The sequence below is a fragment of the Suncus etruscus genome, chromosome 6, assembly GCF_024139225.1.
Source record: "Suncus etruscus isolate mSunEtr1 chromosome 6, mSunEtr1.pri.cur, whole genome shotgun sequence".
NCBI classification, from domain to species: Eukaryota; Metazoa; Chordata; class Mammalia; order Eulipotyphla; family Soricidae; genus Suncus; species Suncus etruscus.
This window is the reverse complement of record NC_064853.1, coordinates 136296547-136313650: the sequence shown is the minus strand read 5'-3', so window position 1 is coordinate 136313650 and position 17104 is coordinate 136296547. Positions and strand designations below refer to the sequence as shown.

Genomic DNA, 17104 nt, shown 5'->3' with positions numbered 1-17104 from the left:
ATATCATATAGACATAATTCATAAATATATGTAAATCTAATAAAGCAAAACCTACAAAATATACTAATATGTATTAATAATAGCAATATTAATATTATCTATGATTTTCAAATGTATTTTCTAGAGTTTATACCTGTATACTGAAAGTTTCTTCCTACAAATTATTGTTTACATCATAGTGCCAATTTTTGAAACTTATATAAGACAAAAATATTTGTAAGAATTAGATTTTAGGCAGAGGCACGGCTGGGGCCAGAACACTCCGCATGCCAGGATTTCTGGGTTCCTTTGACTGGTATGTTGGGGGCTCTGGGCAGGACAGCTAGCCACCGGACCCCTGGGCTGACCACTTAGTCCAGGCGAGCATGACTTCCCCCACACCAGGCGGGTCTTCAGGGCCACGCCTGGTTAATCCGGCCCTGGGGGGGAGGGGGTGAGAAATTCCTCCCTAGGCATCCAAAATCTGCAGAGGCACGGCTGGGGCCAGAACACTCCGCATGCCAGGATTTCTGGGTTCCTTTGACTGGTATGTTGGGGGCTCTGGGCAGGACAGCTAGCCACCGGACCCCTGGGCTGACCACTTAGTCCAGGCGAGCATGACTTCCCCCACACCAGGCGGGTCTTCAGGGCCACGCCTGGTTAATCCGGCCCTGGGGGGAGGGGGTGAGAAATTCCTCCCTAGGCATCCAAAATCTGCAGAGGCACGGCTGGGGCCAGAACACTCCGCATGCCAGGATTTCTGGGTTCCTTTGACTGGTATGTTGGGGGCTCTGGGCAGGACAGCTAGCCACCGGACCCCTGGGCTGACCACTTAGTCCAGGCGAGCATGACTTCCCCCACACCAGGCGGGTCTTCAGGGCCACGCCTGGTTAATCCGGCCCTGGGGGGAGGGGGTGAGAAATTCCTCCCTAGGCATCCAAAATCTGCAGAGGCACGGCTGGGGCCAGAACACTCCGCATGCCAGGATTTCTGGGTTCCTTTGACTGGTATGTTGGGGGCTCTGGGCAGGACAGCTAGCCACCGGACCCCTGGGCTGACCACTTAGTCCAGGCGAGCATGACTTCCCCCACACCAGGCGGGTCTTCAGGGCCACGCCTGGTTAATCCGGCCCTGGGGGGAGGGGGTGAGAAATTCCTCCCTAGGCATCCAAAATCTGCAGAGGCACGGCTGGGGCCAGAACACTCCGCATGCCAGGATTTCTGGGTTCCTTTGACTGGTATGTTGGGGGCTCTGGGCAGGACAGCTAGCCACCGGACCCCTGGGCTGACCACTTAGTCCAGGCGAGCATGACTTCCCCCACACCAGGCGGGTCTTCAGGGCCACGCCTGGTTAATCCGGCCCTGGGGGGAGGGGGTGAGAAATTCCTCCCTAGGCATCCAAAATCTGCAGAACCGCGCGGGGGCTTACGCCCCCGCGCGTCCTTCGTGTATTCAGAATATTCCTTATTCTTAAGTTATGTTTTGCGTATACAGAATGTTCATTTTGTATTCTGCCCTTTACCACACCCCTACAAATTTCTTTTTTACTCCTTAACTCTCTAACCCCCTCTGAAATAATACTAACCTACATTACTCTCTTTAATTCAGTAGTGTACAATCCTAATCACAGTCCAAAGCTGTGCATTTTGTGTGACAACCCCAAACCATTTCAAGATACATAAAATGGACACATATTCTTTAGAATATGTTGTATTTTTTCTCTGACAGCTATGATTCTTACTAAATGTTGTCTTATACAGTGACGATTCTAACTACTTTTTATCTTCTCTTTTTGAGCTGTTTAATAAGGAATTTTGGTGGAAGAGTCCCCCAGTTTAATGCTTATGATTGAACCATGTCATGGGAATCATTGGAATTGTTCTTATGGCCCCCATATGCGCCAATAACACCACGTGGCATTGCTTCTTATTTGCATAGGCACATCAAAATGGGAAAATACTATACATACAAATAAGATCCTACCTAATAGATTTTGGAACACACAAATCTTGTAGTGCAAAGGGACCTTACCCCCTGAACATTGACATAACGACCTGGCACAGACCTCAGAAGAAAGAGCATAATCCATCCTCCCCTGAACCAGGGAAGCCATCTACGAAACATCCAGGCTGGTCTATAACATCACCTGGAAGTAATCCTTTACCACGGAAGACCTACACTGCTCAGACTTCGACCTGCTCAAGAGAGACTTCCCTTAACAATGAGAAGACTTAACAACAACAACGACCTGCTTACAGGACAGGGCTCCCTGCATTGCCCTATGATTGTGAGGTGAAAGGAGAGGATGTTCCACATCCTGACTTCAATGTAAGATATGCAGATTCCAGGAACTTTAATACAGAATCACACAGAGACTGTGTGAAAAATAAAAGTGTGTTGGCATTACAGACAATGTATTGGATTGGACGATCTAGCTTGCCTGGAGCCTAGACTTGGTCTTGTGCCAGGAAACTTCAGGGGTCTGGTCTCTTTGTACTTAGGCCAAGGTTATTTCTTTCCATGTCCCTCATATTTTGGTGGGCCTATGCAAACAACAATTGCCACTCTAACACCATTTTTACTGTGCTCCTTTGACTCTAATCCTTAAAAAGAACTCACTTAAAATTTGAGGGTAACTTAAGCCAATATGCATGTATATGGAAATGTAAGAAAATACTATGCCTGTAATGTTTAAGGGGTTACATAAGTTTTATTGCTTTAAATTACCTTGTGTACAGTTAAGAAATATTATAATGTGTTACAATCTGGGGACTTGAGGGACAAAGTAATTGTACATGAATTCTGTCTTATTTGTCTTAATTTTCTTTGGCTGAAATTTCAAAGTTAAGATATCAGCAAGGGGACTTTTGAGAATTATGTTATGGGTGATTGTCCTTCCACGGTAACTCTTTCTTTGCACCCTTGTTCTCATAATTAAAAATAAAAATTAAAAAAAAAAAAAAAAAAAAAAAAAAAAAGAATTAGATTTTAAATCTGGGACATATATTTGTATAAAATTGTATCCACTTATAGACAACTATTTACTAATGAACTCACAAAGAATGTATACATTGTGTATGTTAATACATTATTAGTATTTATTAAGATATATTAGCACTGAGCACAGTTAATATTACAAAGTGAAACTGGATATAGTTAGTGTCCAGTATAACTCCAGGAAAAACTCTCCGTAAGACAGTGCTATTCTTTAGGGAACTGGATCTCTAAATTTGGCCCTAACAACACACTAAACACACCGAGTTAAAATTGACCTGATCAGTGGACCAGAAAAACCAACAGAATAAGCACTTCAATCATTTTCAAGCCAACTGTGATTATTTTTCCAGGTGATAGGTTTGCAGAGTACTTATTTTATTAATTTGTGATTACAGTTAGGCTCCATAATAATCTTCTTAATTTTACCTTTATGTAAATCACCTTTTCACAGAGAGGTGGCCTAAAGAAAAAAGAAAGACTAGAGGAAACAGAAAACTTGCTTAGGAAATGAAGTCCTTTGGCTGAATTACTGAGCCATTTAATTAAAAAAGAAAATAACCACCTTTGATTCAAGCCTGAATTTTGTGACCACTCTTATCACCTTATCACCTTGACTCCAGGCTTAAGGAATCAGGATCAAACAGAGTCTTGGGCCATATCTAACAGACTTTCCCTTTCAAAGCTGCAGAAGGAATGTTGTTGGAGCATGTAAGAAATGGTTTTACACTGATGACTTCCATTAAAAAAATATTATTACCAAGTTCTGTTGTTGAAGAAATCCCAGAAGTCTATTGTAAGGGGGCCAGAGGTATAGGACAGCAGATAGAGTAATTATTTGCTTTGCAGTCAACCTTCACACCGCATTTTGTCCCTTGAGTCTACCAGAAGTGATCTCTTGAGTGCAGAGCCAGGAATAAGTCCTGAATATCGTTGGATGTGACACACATTCCACTGGAGGTAACCCTTTCCCCAAGGCCCTTGCTTGGGCTTCTTGCTGATGTTATTTCCACCTGGAGAATCAGGGCCGCCCACACCTAGGGTGGGGCAGGCAATTTTGAAGAAAGACAAGAAAGAGTCTAGCTGGGGGGAAAAGAGCAGAAAAAGGCAGAGAGCCAGAGGAAAAGCAGCAGAGAGGAAGCTGTTAGGAATGAGATTAGCATAGAAGTGATGTGAGGAAAAGCACATGGCAGACAGGGCCTTGGAATTAAGCTGCCTGACTCGATAAAACTTTAACTGACTTCTTGTGAATTATTTCTCCACAGCTACAACCCTGCATCTTCAGACCCATCCGCTGAAGGGGCTGAAGATGGTGGGCCTTGCCGGGCCAAGAAAGGCCTCACCCAGACACGTGAACATTTGACATTATATTTTATATTAAATTAACACACCGCCAATGGACTCCCAGCAAATGAGCCATTTTTGACAGAGACATTATGGACAGTTAGTAAGCACAATAATATTTAAGGGGTCCATGAAGATCAGAGGGGGGTATTTTACATAACTAATTCGCAGGTACCCTTGATACAGAGTTCCAACACTCTCCTATTCTATTTCTGCCAGTTTCAGCTATAGCTAAAAGGTCCTCAACAGTCTGGTTCTCTGCATGTCTGGTGTACATTTGAAGCAGATATTTGCCATCTATTCCATTCTCACCTACTACTCTTATCTTTCACATTTTGCATTCTAAGACCTAAACTATTTCACCTAGGGGCATACCCCAACTGGAGTTTGCTTAGTTTTTTATTTTTGCTAGGGGGACAAATTCCCACAGCTGATAATTTAGCTATTATTTGGCCAAATATTTATCATGAAGTAGAAGATATTATAATTTCTGTCCAGAGCCACGCCCTACCAGGTAGCTCAATTTTCTGACTGTCAACATAAAAGCCTTTGGGAACTGGGGCCAGATTAACTTCCCTTATAGCTTCGCCCCTCCGAGACTCTACACCCCACCTCCCTCATTTAAACAAACCCAGCTCCAGATATCGCCTTATCAATTTCACATTGCTCAGAGTAAGATTTCCCATCAGGAAGTGAAGACAGGCAGGAAATCGAAGCATAAAGGCAGGCAGGTAGGACAGGGTCATCCCACCCCCAACCCCCGCTCAAAGGCAATGAATTCTTGAGATGTAATAAAAGTTCTTGGGATATAGTAAAACCAAGGAATGGTTTTGGAAGGAATTACCCCTTTTAAGATAAGGCATTTACCTGGCACCACTGCAGACCCAGAGAAGACTGGACTCCCTACCCAGAGATAAGATAATCCAGCAGGAGCCAGGAAAGAAATGACCAGAGACCATCAACCAGTTCCAACTTTTCCCCTACAACCACCCTAACAACAGAACTCAAGCCTAGGTGGAAACCCCACATGGACAAATTGGGAAAACCTTATAAAGATCAATTAAGGACAACGGAGGTACGCGCATGTGCTCCCTGCTTGTTGCTGTGCATGTGTATTGCCCGAGCACATAATGTGAACTTTCTTATTTTCCTATTTCCATGCTGGGTGTATACCAAGCTTTTATAGGGGCACAGGTGAAGGGAAAAGGGCTGCCTGGTGTTGGGCCTGGTGTTTGAATGATGTGTGCATGAAAAATACGAGTACATGTGGCTTACCAAAAAAAAAACACAGCCAAAGGACCTCACTCACAAAGTAATTTAGGCATAACTGAGAAAAGACAGAATAATAGGAATGCTTTTGTGAATGCTCTAGCTATTTTATTATATTCTTACTAACTTGAAACATTATTTTAATGTACTAATAATCATACAACTGCTAAAACCATTGGGCAGGCAAAGAGAAAGCTATGTAACCTTGTGATATAATTAGCTCTCCTGCTTTTTAGATAATTTTGATTTAATCTTACACTAAAATATTTTTGTTCCTGTAGATTTTAATGGTTTATTTTGAAATTTAATCATCAATGGAGTTACTCATAAATCAGTAAATAAATTCAATTTTTTGCTTATAATACTATCAATAATGGTTTTGTCGAAAGTTTTATGAAAACTTTGTACCACCGTATTTAAGTTAACTAATTGCAAAATAACATCATTCCAATACCACAACATCATGAGAGTACTTTAAAACATTTTTTACAATTGGGGCAATTTTCAAGAAGAGGACATAAAATGTTTTTAGAACAAAACACTTAGAATTACTGTGAGATTTTGGGCTACCTTTTAAAATCTGGAATATTCACTCCTCAAAAATTTAATTTCATAGGCATGTTGAGTGCTTGCCTTGCACACAGCAGACCCAGTTCAATCCCCAGAATCTCATTGGGTTCCCTGAGTACCACCTGGAGCGATTCCTTAGTACAAAACCAGTAGTAATCCTGAAAGCATCACCAAGTGTGACTTAACCCTCCCCATGCCAAATTTAAATTTCTCTCCAAATTCAATTTCAATCTCTTAAAAATAATTTTACTGAAGTATCAGGATTTACAATACTGTTACTCATACTTTTCACACATACACTATTCAAACACCATACCCTCTACAAGAGTGCCTCCACCTGTGTCCCAAGGACCCCTTCCTCTGTTCCCCATGTAGGATTAATTCTGTAGATAAAATCTTCAGGGGCTGGAGTGAAAGCACAGTATGTAGGGTGTATGCCTTGCATGTGGCTGATCTGGGTTTGACCTCCAGCATCCCATATGGTCCCTTCAGCACAGGCAGGAATGACCCCTGAGCCCAGAGCCCAGAGTAAACCCTGAACACCACCAGATATGCTTCCTCCACCAAATCTTCAGTTCTGATGGCTTGACCACTTACTATTTCCTTACTATGTTTCTTTTTATCTCACATATAGGAACTAATTTTAATCTTATCAATAAATGGTAGCTGCCTTATCTCAATCAAGACCAGGGTGATATTACTGTATTACCTATAGAAGGAAAGCAATGACATTAGGTTTGAGACTAGACAGTTCAGAGCCACAGTACATTAACAGTCCTGCCTTGCTCGATTTCAACTCAAGAATGTGTATGCACTAATTTATTTTTTTGCAAGTTTCTCATCACAAAGTTAATTCAATGATAATTCAGTGTCATTTATTTTTGCTCCATGCAAAGTTAATATCAGAGTTTTATTCTTCTATATATTTCCATAAGTATAGATTATAAAATAACTATCATTTTTACAGATAAAGTAAAAGGCATCTTTCTTATTTTTTCCTTCTCTTGTGAAATTTTCTAAAAGTTGTCTATCAAGGCAATGTGATAGTAGTGCGACCTTTAGCCAAATGGTCAGCACTACCATAGTTAGCATTTTTATACCCTTATCTTTTGTTCTTCCTTAAAAGTATCTGGAACCTCCCATCTACTTTATTCACTAAGTCCTACTACATTCACAACAGTTGCTTAACTTTCTTTGGAATAAAACTAGGACATTTTAATCTTCTATGCAGACTATGCAGAAAGCTTTTTCTGATTATATGAATCCTACCTCAAATTGCACCAAGGAGCAAATTACACCAATAATTTAGTGTAATCACTTGCTATTTCTGACAGTGTCCTAGAAAAGCTTTTTTATAATCTGTTAAATCTAAAAGTGGCATTTCTCTAATTCTCTCTACATTCATTTCCACTCACTTCCCTCATAGTTTTGCTTCCAGAGAAGGAAAGTGTGCCTGTGAGTCAATTAAACTAGTTCCTTACTACAGCTGAAGAAACAGCCTTTGAATTTTTCACTATTTTCTAAGTCATTCATGAACCAATAAGACATCCCTTCTTAGTTCATCTGAGCACTAAACAAAAACTTACATCTTTTCCCAGTACTCTGAGTTCATACTGTGTCTCCTTGAAGTGAACCTTTGTAATCCGCGGCCTGAAAAAACAAATAAGATTGTGGTACCTCTGTTTTAAAGAATTAATTCTACAGAAATTTAGAAATATCTCCAAAGGGAAAACAGTGATTCAGTGTAAAAAACCATTTGCCTTTTGCATGCTACTGCAACAATAATGGAGAGTTTCCTATATGCTACTTGTTTTAGACAACTTCCAAAGCAAAGTCTATTCTTATGCTCCCATGATTTTTTCCATAATGCATACAAGTATGGAAACTTCTCAGGCCTTATGAGAGTCTTCCTTGAATAGATTTAGATCTCAACTTGAACCAGAACTTGGCAGACCAGACCCACAGCTCACTAGCAGACCCTCAACAGGCAGAAAACTACTACAGAAAACTTCTATAGATGAGTCTAGAATGACTGAATATGCAATCTATAAAAAAAAAAAAAATCAGAGATGGAGATTTTAAAAAAAGTGAAATAGGAAGAAATCTTAGACCCAATCTCACTTACTTATTTTTTAACTACTGTAAATATGTGACTCATTTTATCCAAAATCCATTCAAGCTTTACAAGCTACTTAAAGCCTACTAAACAATTTTAATATTAATTCTACCCTCAAATTATACTTACCAGAAATATTTCCCCACTTGCTTTTTATTCTTGTATACAACAACTCCAACTGGAGTTAATCCTAAGAAATACTCAGATTTATTTTCCCCCTGAAAAAAACAAAAATAGGTCTATAACTATGAATGTATTAATGCGAAAGCTCTATTAGCAAAGTTATCTGTCCAGTAGAGGCCAGCTAATCTGTGATGGAAACTAACTTGCTACTCTTGCTTTTTATTTTTGGTGACAGATACCAAAAGGTTCATACATGTGCATGTATTCTACTACTGAGCTATATCACCTATTGCTGGTGTTTTCCAAGTTTACAAAAATATCTTCGTGTATTCATACTTGGAACTTCAATTCATTAATAGGCTACTGATGATTTCCCCATGTTGCTTCTGCAAAGGTATTACCTTAGCATTGGAGCTCCCTGTGGCACTCCTTTGGGATCAGATAGAAAGCACTGACCTCTCCCATGGGGTCCCTTTGCTGGCTCATCTCGATCTTACTCTCTGCTATGGAAAATCACAGGGCCTGGCTCAGCGGCACACTTTCCAGAAGGTCCTGGCAGCTGCCTACAGGCCTACACTTGTCTTTTCTGAGCTATCTACCAGTTCAGTACTGCCATTTTCAATTTTATAATGTTAAAATAATCATTGAAGGTGTGGTATTTTTTGGCAATAACTAGAGGCTATTCATTTCTAGGCAATTATAAATCACAATGAAACAAGAGGATTCTGAAAAGGAAATGAGAGTGGGCATGCACAAAAATGTTTGCATTAATTTTGCTTTGACCCAAAGGTCAAGTAACAGCTTGCAAAGTCCTATCTCAATGCTAGAAAACAAATATTTTTTGGAAAAATACCAGCTGTTTCACACATTCAATTCTTAAATACGTTTTGTGGTTTATTTGGTTTGTTTGGGTGCCAAGTCCAGTCATCCTCATGGGCTATGTACCACTTACTTTAGGCTTACTCCTAGTATTCTTCAAGGAACTCGGTGGTACCAATATTTTATTTCCCTGTATACTTAGGAATGTTTCTAACCTGTATATCAGGAATAGTCCAAGTCTATAAAACTAACATAAGATGCTTTATTTTGCCACAAGAAACACTGATGAGCAAAACAATGTTATGATGTCACTAATTTAATAATCAGTTCCATTAAAGAGTTTAATAAAAACAGATTTGATAATCCTATTAAGGGCGCCTTAAAAATTCAATTCCAGAGGCCAGAGCAGTAGTATAGCAGCAGATCTTGATACATTTGATACATTTGTCTTGTATGCTGCCAATTCAGGTTCGAGCCCCAGCACCTCATATGGTCCTCCAAACCTCACCAGAAGTAATTCCTAAATGCAGAGCCAGGAATAAACCCTGAGCATTGGCATGTGTAACCCAAACACCAAATAAAACAAAACAAAAACAAAAAACTCCATAATACTATCAACAAAGTGTCAGTCTACATAAAATCTTTAGCCATTTACTTCTCTGAAGGATAAGGTATATGGTTCATTTTCTTAGCTAATCAAGCTTTCCTACTGCTAATTGAGCTCTTATTAAATCAAAGGCAGTGGTAGCTTAATAATCACTGGCACCCATTAATAAACCTGATCTTTGAGAAATGAATCAGATGTAGAATACAACAAAGCACAATTAATTATTGACTGCATTTCTTAAGTTCTCGTCAATTATTAAGGAAAATATGCAAAAACATTTCTACTAGTATAATAACAATCACTACAATGGGCATCAGCTTCAGACACAGAACCTTGTCCAGCACTGAGCCATCAATAGTTCTGTCACCTACATAATTATCCACATTACCTGGAAAGTGATTTCTGTCTATTTTCAGTAATAAAAAGATCTATCCTTAGAATATCTATTTCTAATGTAATCAATTATAGAACAATTTAAAATCATTTTGACATTTAGCTAAGCTCTGTAGAGCTGTTATCCAGATTGTGTTGTCAAGCCCAGTTAATTGTTCTCTAAACATGAAAAAACAATCACTGGCTTCTTATAAAAAATTTCATTAGAGTTTAATCCATGCAAGAGATTCTTTGTGTTTGAAAAAATACAGATGAAAACATATCATCTGCTTGCTTAACAACAGGACTGCAGCTTCCCTTTGGGAGGTTCAGTGACTTTTTAAGAAAAATGTCATGGGCAAAACTATTTTGTGTTAATTAAATGCTACTCACATAGACAGGATGGAGGTCAACACCATACATCTCCAGGGATTTGGCAGCCTTCAAGTAATTCAGCTCTGCTTCAGAGGGACTCTGACCCCTAGACCCAGAATACAAGACAAAGAAGCTTACTTTACCGATAGAACTTTTACAATTTGTAACTTTTGTCATTTTTTTAAGGTAAAAACATATTTTATTTGGAGGTACTGAGAAAGGGGAGAGAGGATAAGAGAGAATAATGAGGAAAGTGCTCAAGAGAGAATGCAGAAAATGCATGTTTCTTCAAAGGCAGAGAGAACCCTGGTACACAATCACACAATGGAGCATGATAGTAGGAAAGTGCACATATCAAGAGAGGAGATGCTGGCAACATGTGCTCAGGCATCAGCTACCCAGGCAACATATTGCCCTATCTTTGCAAAAATAAATAATCCATGTTCTAATGTTAATGCAATTCTTTGTGTGCTACTACTGTAGCAGTCATAGTACCTCTACCAGTCTAAGATGGTAGAGCAATTTAATAGCATTTGCCATATCTATTTTTGCTCATTATTGAAAATATCTGTTTCAGAAACCCCCATAGTGGTTATTGATAAATATAAGCACTCAAATTTAGAAGTAGACCATTTACAAAGAGTTAACTGTCTTAAAGCATCAGTTCTCCACCAGGAAGAGCTGGAATGAGAAATATGCACAGGAAGAAAAGAATAAGCCTTCCTCTCCCCCAAATTCCTGCCAAAGATCTCATCAATGTCTCCTGGCCTATCTAGTAAAAATTGAAAATAAGATGGGGTCTGAGGAATAGCATGGCGGTAGGGCATTTGCTTTGCACACAGTCGATCCAGGACAGAAGGTGGTTCAAATCCGGTGATCCATATGGTCCCCCAAGCCAGGAGCGATTTCTGACCTCATAGCCAGGAGAAAACCCCTGAGCATCACTGGGTGTGGTCCAAAAACCAAAAACCAAAAACCAAAAACCAAAAAAAAAAAAAAAAAAGAAGAGTTGTAGCAATAGTACAGCAGGTAGGTTGTTTGACTTGCAATTGGCTGGCCTGGGTTTGGTCCTGGAACCCTATATAGCCTCTAGGTTCATTTGGAGGGATTCCTGTGCACAGAAATAGCTATCAGCCATGAATATTGCCAGGTGTGACCCCAAATTTAAAAAAAAATTTAAAATAAATTATTTAGTACCCTAAGTGTATAAAATATTTTAACCTTTAATTTTCTTAATAAAGCATATAGAAATCATCCCAAACCTTTACTGGTTACTACTTATAGTAATATTTTATATGTATACTATATTCATATATATTTATATATATGAACAAAAAAGGCCATGGCTCTTTTTAAACTTAAGAAATGTCATTTTGACAACAATGAGATGCAACTCCACCCCAGCAGAACTGGCATTCATCATGAAGAACCCAATTAGTTTGGCGCTGATGTGGAGAAAATTAATCTCATTCACTCTTGGTAAGAATATCAACTATCAAGCCTTTTGGGAAAACAATATGGACATTCCACAAAAAATATGAATTGAGCTTCCATACGACTTAGAAATTCTACTCTGCTCTTAGGAATATTATTCAAGCCCCCCCCCCCAAATCTCAGAAAAGGCATCTCACTTCTATATTCATTGCAGCACTTTTCACAATATTCAAAATCTGGAAACAAATCCAAGTGCCAAGAATTGACAAGCAGATAAAGAAGCCCCATACACAATGGAATACTATGCAACCATTAGAAAAAAGTGAAGTCATGAAACATGCTGAATGAAATGAATCAAAGAGAAAGAACAGACACGAAATGACATTCATTTGTGGGTTATAAAGAAACAGTGTAGGAGAATAACAATAATAGGATTCTTTCTACCCAAGACTTTAAAAACAAAGGGCAGCAGGAATAGTAGAAAGTATATCACAATGTGGGGAGGGTGGTTAGGTGAGTGAAGGGACCACTATGACAATGATCAATAAATGACCACTCTTAACAAGAACTGGGTGCTGGAAGAAAGTAAAGTGATATGCATGATATGCCTTCAGTTATGACTGCAAACCACAGTGCCTGAAAAAGTAAAAGGAAAAAGGAATGTGTCACAGAGAAAGGCTGAGGAGTTGTGTCAGAAGTAAAACAGAAGTAAAAAACTGGTGGAAGGAACTGAACACTAATGAACAGATGGGCACTTGAACATTGCACAACTGAAACGCAATCAAGAATAACTATGGAGCTTTATATCTCCCCGTGATTAAATAAATTAAAAAATACAGAACAACTGTAACTTTGTATCTCAAAGAGATTCAATAAATTAAAAAAAACCAGAAATCCTGTTTGATATGTTCCCACATTTCAGCTTCATCATTTATGATACTCATGAAATAAAAAGTATAAATATGTACATATAAATATATGTGTATATAAATTCATACACATATAAATTATAAATATATACATTGCACATATCCACACATAAATTAGATACAAGAAAACTGGAATAATGGTCATACCTTCAATGTCATCAAAACATAAACATACATAATGACCTTAGCTAAAGCTCCTTAAAAACTTCAAAATATAATCATACTTCAAACTAATAGAATCAGTATTCTCAGAGTGTGCCAAATGCACTTCTCTTCGTAATATCATAACAGGCTCTCCCCTAGCAGCTACTTCAGTGAAGCCTTAGAATGAAGGACTTTAGAATCAGGCTAGAGAACATTCTGGTGCATACTAATATAAGATGGAGAGCTTGCTTTCTCTGATCTCAATTCAGCAATTGACTTCTGCTGCTACTCACTAAAAGAGATCCTTTACACAAACATTTTCTGATAAGTATATTCATTCTACCTTTTTTTTCTGAACTGTGATCTGAAAGCAACCAAAAAGCAAAGGATTTTACATAAGAGGCAATAAAGTAATGTTAATCCATCTAGAGAATTTAAACAAAATAACTATAATTAAATTATTATTTAAATATTGCAAGCCAAAATTGAAAATTCTACTAGACGACTTATATATATGTTTTCAAGTACAACTGACATTAACATAATAGTCTGGAAGTTCACCCTGGTGTCTTCAGGAATTCTAAGTTTGTTGATATTGGATAAAATGGACTTAGTTTATAGCTGTAAGAAATTTACATACTGAAAAAAAGAAAATCCAAAATACATTAAGCCTTTTTTGTTTAAATATATAGTTTAAAATTAATTTCACAAGGTATGTTGATTGGAAAAATTAGAGGTCTAGAAATATAGCATATAAAGAATGAAATTATACTTGAGTGAAAAAACATAAAACAATTATCAATGATAAGTTATCCAGAGAAGTCTAAAAGTTGATTTTAAAAATGGAGGCTTGAGATACAACTATCTGGAGTTGGAGAAATAGTACAGCAGACAATGTACTACAGAGACAGTAGGGTGCTTGCCTAGAATTGTTAACCTAGAATTCTCAACACAGTTGACCTAGAATCCATCCTTAACACCTCATATGATCTCCTCAGAACACCAGGAATGATTCATGAGTACACACCAGGAGTAAGCCCTGAGCACAGCTGGGTGTAGTTCAAAATCTAAAAGAGAGAGAGAAAATTACTCTCTCCTTTATATTTTTAAATTGGATTTTCTATGACAATTTTAGTGTTATAACCAATAAAAACTATCAATAGAATGCAAGAATGTTCCAGGGCAGGGGCCAGCATGATAGAGCAGCTGTAGGGCGTTTGCCTTGCATGCCACTGATCCAGGATAGACCTCGGTTCAATCCCCGGAGTCCCATATGGTCCCCAAGCCAGGAGTGATTTCTGAGCGCATAGCTAGGAGTAACCCCTGAGCATCCTTACCGGGTGTGGCTCAAAAACCAAAAGAAACAAACAAACAAAAGAGAATGTTCCAGGGCAGGTAAATAATTTACCACTTAAGAAAGTTTTCTTCTGGGGCCAGTGCAGTGGCGCAGCATTTGTCTTGCATGCAGCTGACCTATGATGGACCATAGTTTGATCTCCAGTGTCCCATATGGTCCCCAAAGCCAGGACCGATTTCTGACAGCATAGCCAGCAGTAACTCCTTAGCTGAGCATTACTGGGTGTAGCCCAAAAATCAAAAAAGAAAAGTTTTCTTCTATTTGCCATAGCATAAGATGCTAGTTGAGAGACAATATGAAATATAACATCATTATTTATCCACTTTGACATATAATTGACATATATATATTTAAGATCGACAGTGTATTAATTTGATTTATAAATCTTCACAGACAGCTAAATCCTTCATTTTGTCACATCATCACCATATTCTTTTTTGAGAAAGAATATTTGAGATCTGTTCTCTTGGCAATTTTCAACTGTATAAATGGAACTAGCAGGCATTATGCTAAATAAGATACATTAGAGAAAGAATGACAAATTCTACAGATCACCAATATGTAGATAGCTAAAAGAGCCAAATTCAGTGAAACAGACACTATCTTAATAGTTACTAAGGGGAAAAATACTGGAAAAACATGATACTGCTTACAATAAATTTCCAGTGATGCAGATATGCAGTTATGTAGTCAATGGGGATCTAGTATTTAGCAAGCTTAAGAGTTAGAAAGATGTTGGTTTTTAAAACATTCTGAGTTAATCATTTTAGAAATCTCTGAGAGTAGTTTGGGCCAATTTTCATTAGTTTATAAAATATTCTTCAATATAAATTTGTAACATTATTTTAAATATGCTACAAAAATCCAAGGAAAAATACATACACCTCTCTCAATTAGAAAATCTACTAAATTAGGAAAGTCTACACCCTCCCAGTGATTCCCGACTGTGAGTGTTGCCTGTGCGTTTTTTTCCACTGTCCCATCTCCAAAACCTCTTGGGAGTGGACCGAAAAGGGCCCATAAAAATAGCTCTCCCAGAGGCTCATCCAAGGGCTGGAGTGCCAAGGACTGTGTCTGACCACAGTATTCTGCAGAAAGGAAGGTTCCCTGTTTTGTGAAGTCAGGCTGGGAAAATCTACGCCCATCCAGTTATTCCTGACTGTGAGTGTTGCCTTTGCGTGTTTATCCACTGTCCTGTCTCCGAAACCTCTTGGAAATGGGCCGAAAAGGGCCCAGAAAAAATAGCTCTCCCAGAGGCTCATCCAAGGGCCAGAGCACCAAGGGATTGTGTCTGACCGTGAAAACCGGCTATCCTCAGTATTCTGCAGAAAGGAAGGTCCCCTGTTTGTGATATCAGGCTGGGAAAATCTACACCCACCCAGTGATTCCCAACTGTGAGTGTTGCCTGTGTGTGTTTTTCCACTGTCCTGTCTCTGAAACCATTTAGGAGTGGGCCGAAAAGGGCCCAGAAAAATAGCTCTCCCAGAGGCTCCAGAGGAGCACGGCCGCTCTGCTTCACTTCGCGGCCGCGCACTCTTTCTAAGCAATGAACCCCACCATAACACGCAGAAAAAAAATCACACTACAAGCGTGACAATGGGGAAACCTCGCATGCAAACACCATGCACAGAGAATGAAGACAAAGGCTCAATGACCTAAAAAATCCCAACTATCTGATTAACCTCTCGGATAAGAAGTTTAGAATAGCAATATGAAGGGGCCGGAGAGATAGCATGGAGGTAAGGCGTTTGCCTTTCATGCAGAAGATCATTGGTTCGAATCCTGGCATCCCATATGGTCTCCTGAGCCTGCCAGGAGTGATTTCTGAGCATGGAGCCAGGAGTAACCCCTGAGCGCTGCCGGGTGTGACCCCAAAACCAAAAAAAAAAAAAAAAAGAATAGCAATATGGAAGATGTTTGTAGAAATCAAAGAAAGCATAGATCGATATGAACAGAACACAAAGACAGAAATCAGAAAACTTCAAACTGAAATAACAGATCTGAAAAACACGGTAGCTGAACTGAACTCAGTGGATGGCCTCGCCAGCAGGGTAACAGCAGCGGAGAACAGAATCGGCATGCTGGAAGATGAGATGCAGAAAAAATCAACACAGCAGAATAAATTGGAAAAAACCTTAAGACAAATGATCGGGCAATGTAAAAAGTACTCAAGGAATGTGAACAGATGAAAATAGAAGTCTTTGATAAACTCAACAGAAACAACATAAGAATCATTGGAATCCCAAGTAGGAGATCTCCAGGAAGAATCAAATGTCAAAGACATTACCAAAGAAATATTCCCAGAGTGAAAGACTACATGCAATCAAATTCTGCATGCCCAAAGAGTACCAGCTAAAAGAAACCCAAAGAAATACACCCCAAGACACATCCTCGATACAATGACAAATCCCACAGATAAGAGATAAAATACTGAAAGCAGCAAGATCAAAAAAGGAAATTACATTCATAGGAGCATCTTTAAGACTTACAACAGACATGTCACAAGAAACTCTCAAGGCCAGAAACAGTGGTGGGATATTGTGACAAGATGTGAATGAAATGGATGCCTCACTGAGAATACTGAACCCAGCCTGACTCAGGTTCAGGTTTGAAGAAAGGATACATAGCTTCATGGGTAAACAACAGCTCAGAAACTTCACAGATGAAAAACCA

General features: G+C 38.9%; 1 protein-coding gene across 1 annotated transcript in view; it reads right to left on the bottom strand.

Annotated features, from left to right (window-relative positions):
• EPB41L4A (erythrocyte membrane protein band 4.1 like 4A) overlaps positions 1 to 17104 on the bottom strand; it is a 294094-nt gene that overhangs the window by 125373 nt on the left and 151617 nt on the right. The window contains exons 7-9 of the mRNA XM_049776051.1: positions 10586 to 10673; positions 8401 to 8489; positions 7742 to 7805 (exon numbers count right to left, since the gene is read on the bottom strand). Of these exons, the coding sequence (XP_049632008.1) occupies positions 7742 to 7805; positions 8401 to 8489; positions 10586 to 10673 (241 nt within the window). The remainder of the gene's footprint in view (positions 1 to 7741; positions 7806 to 8400; positions 8490 to 10585; positions 10674 to 17104) is intronic.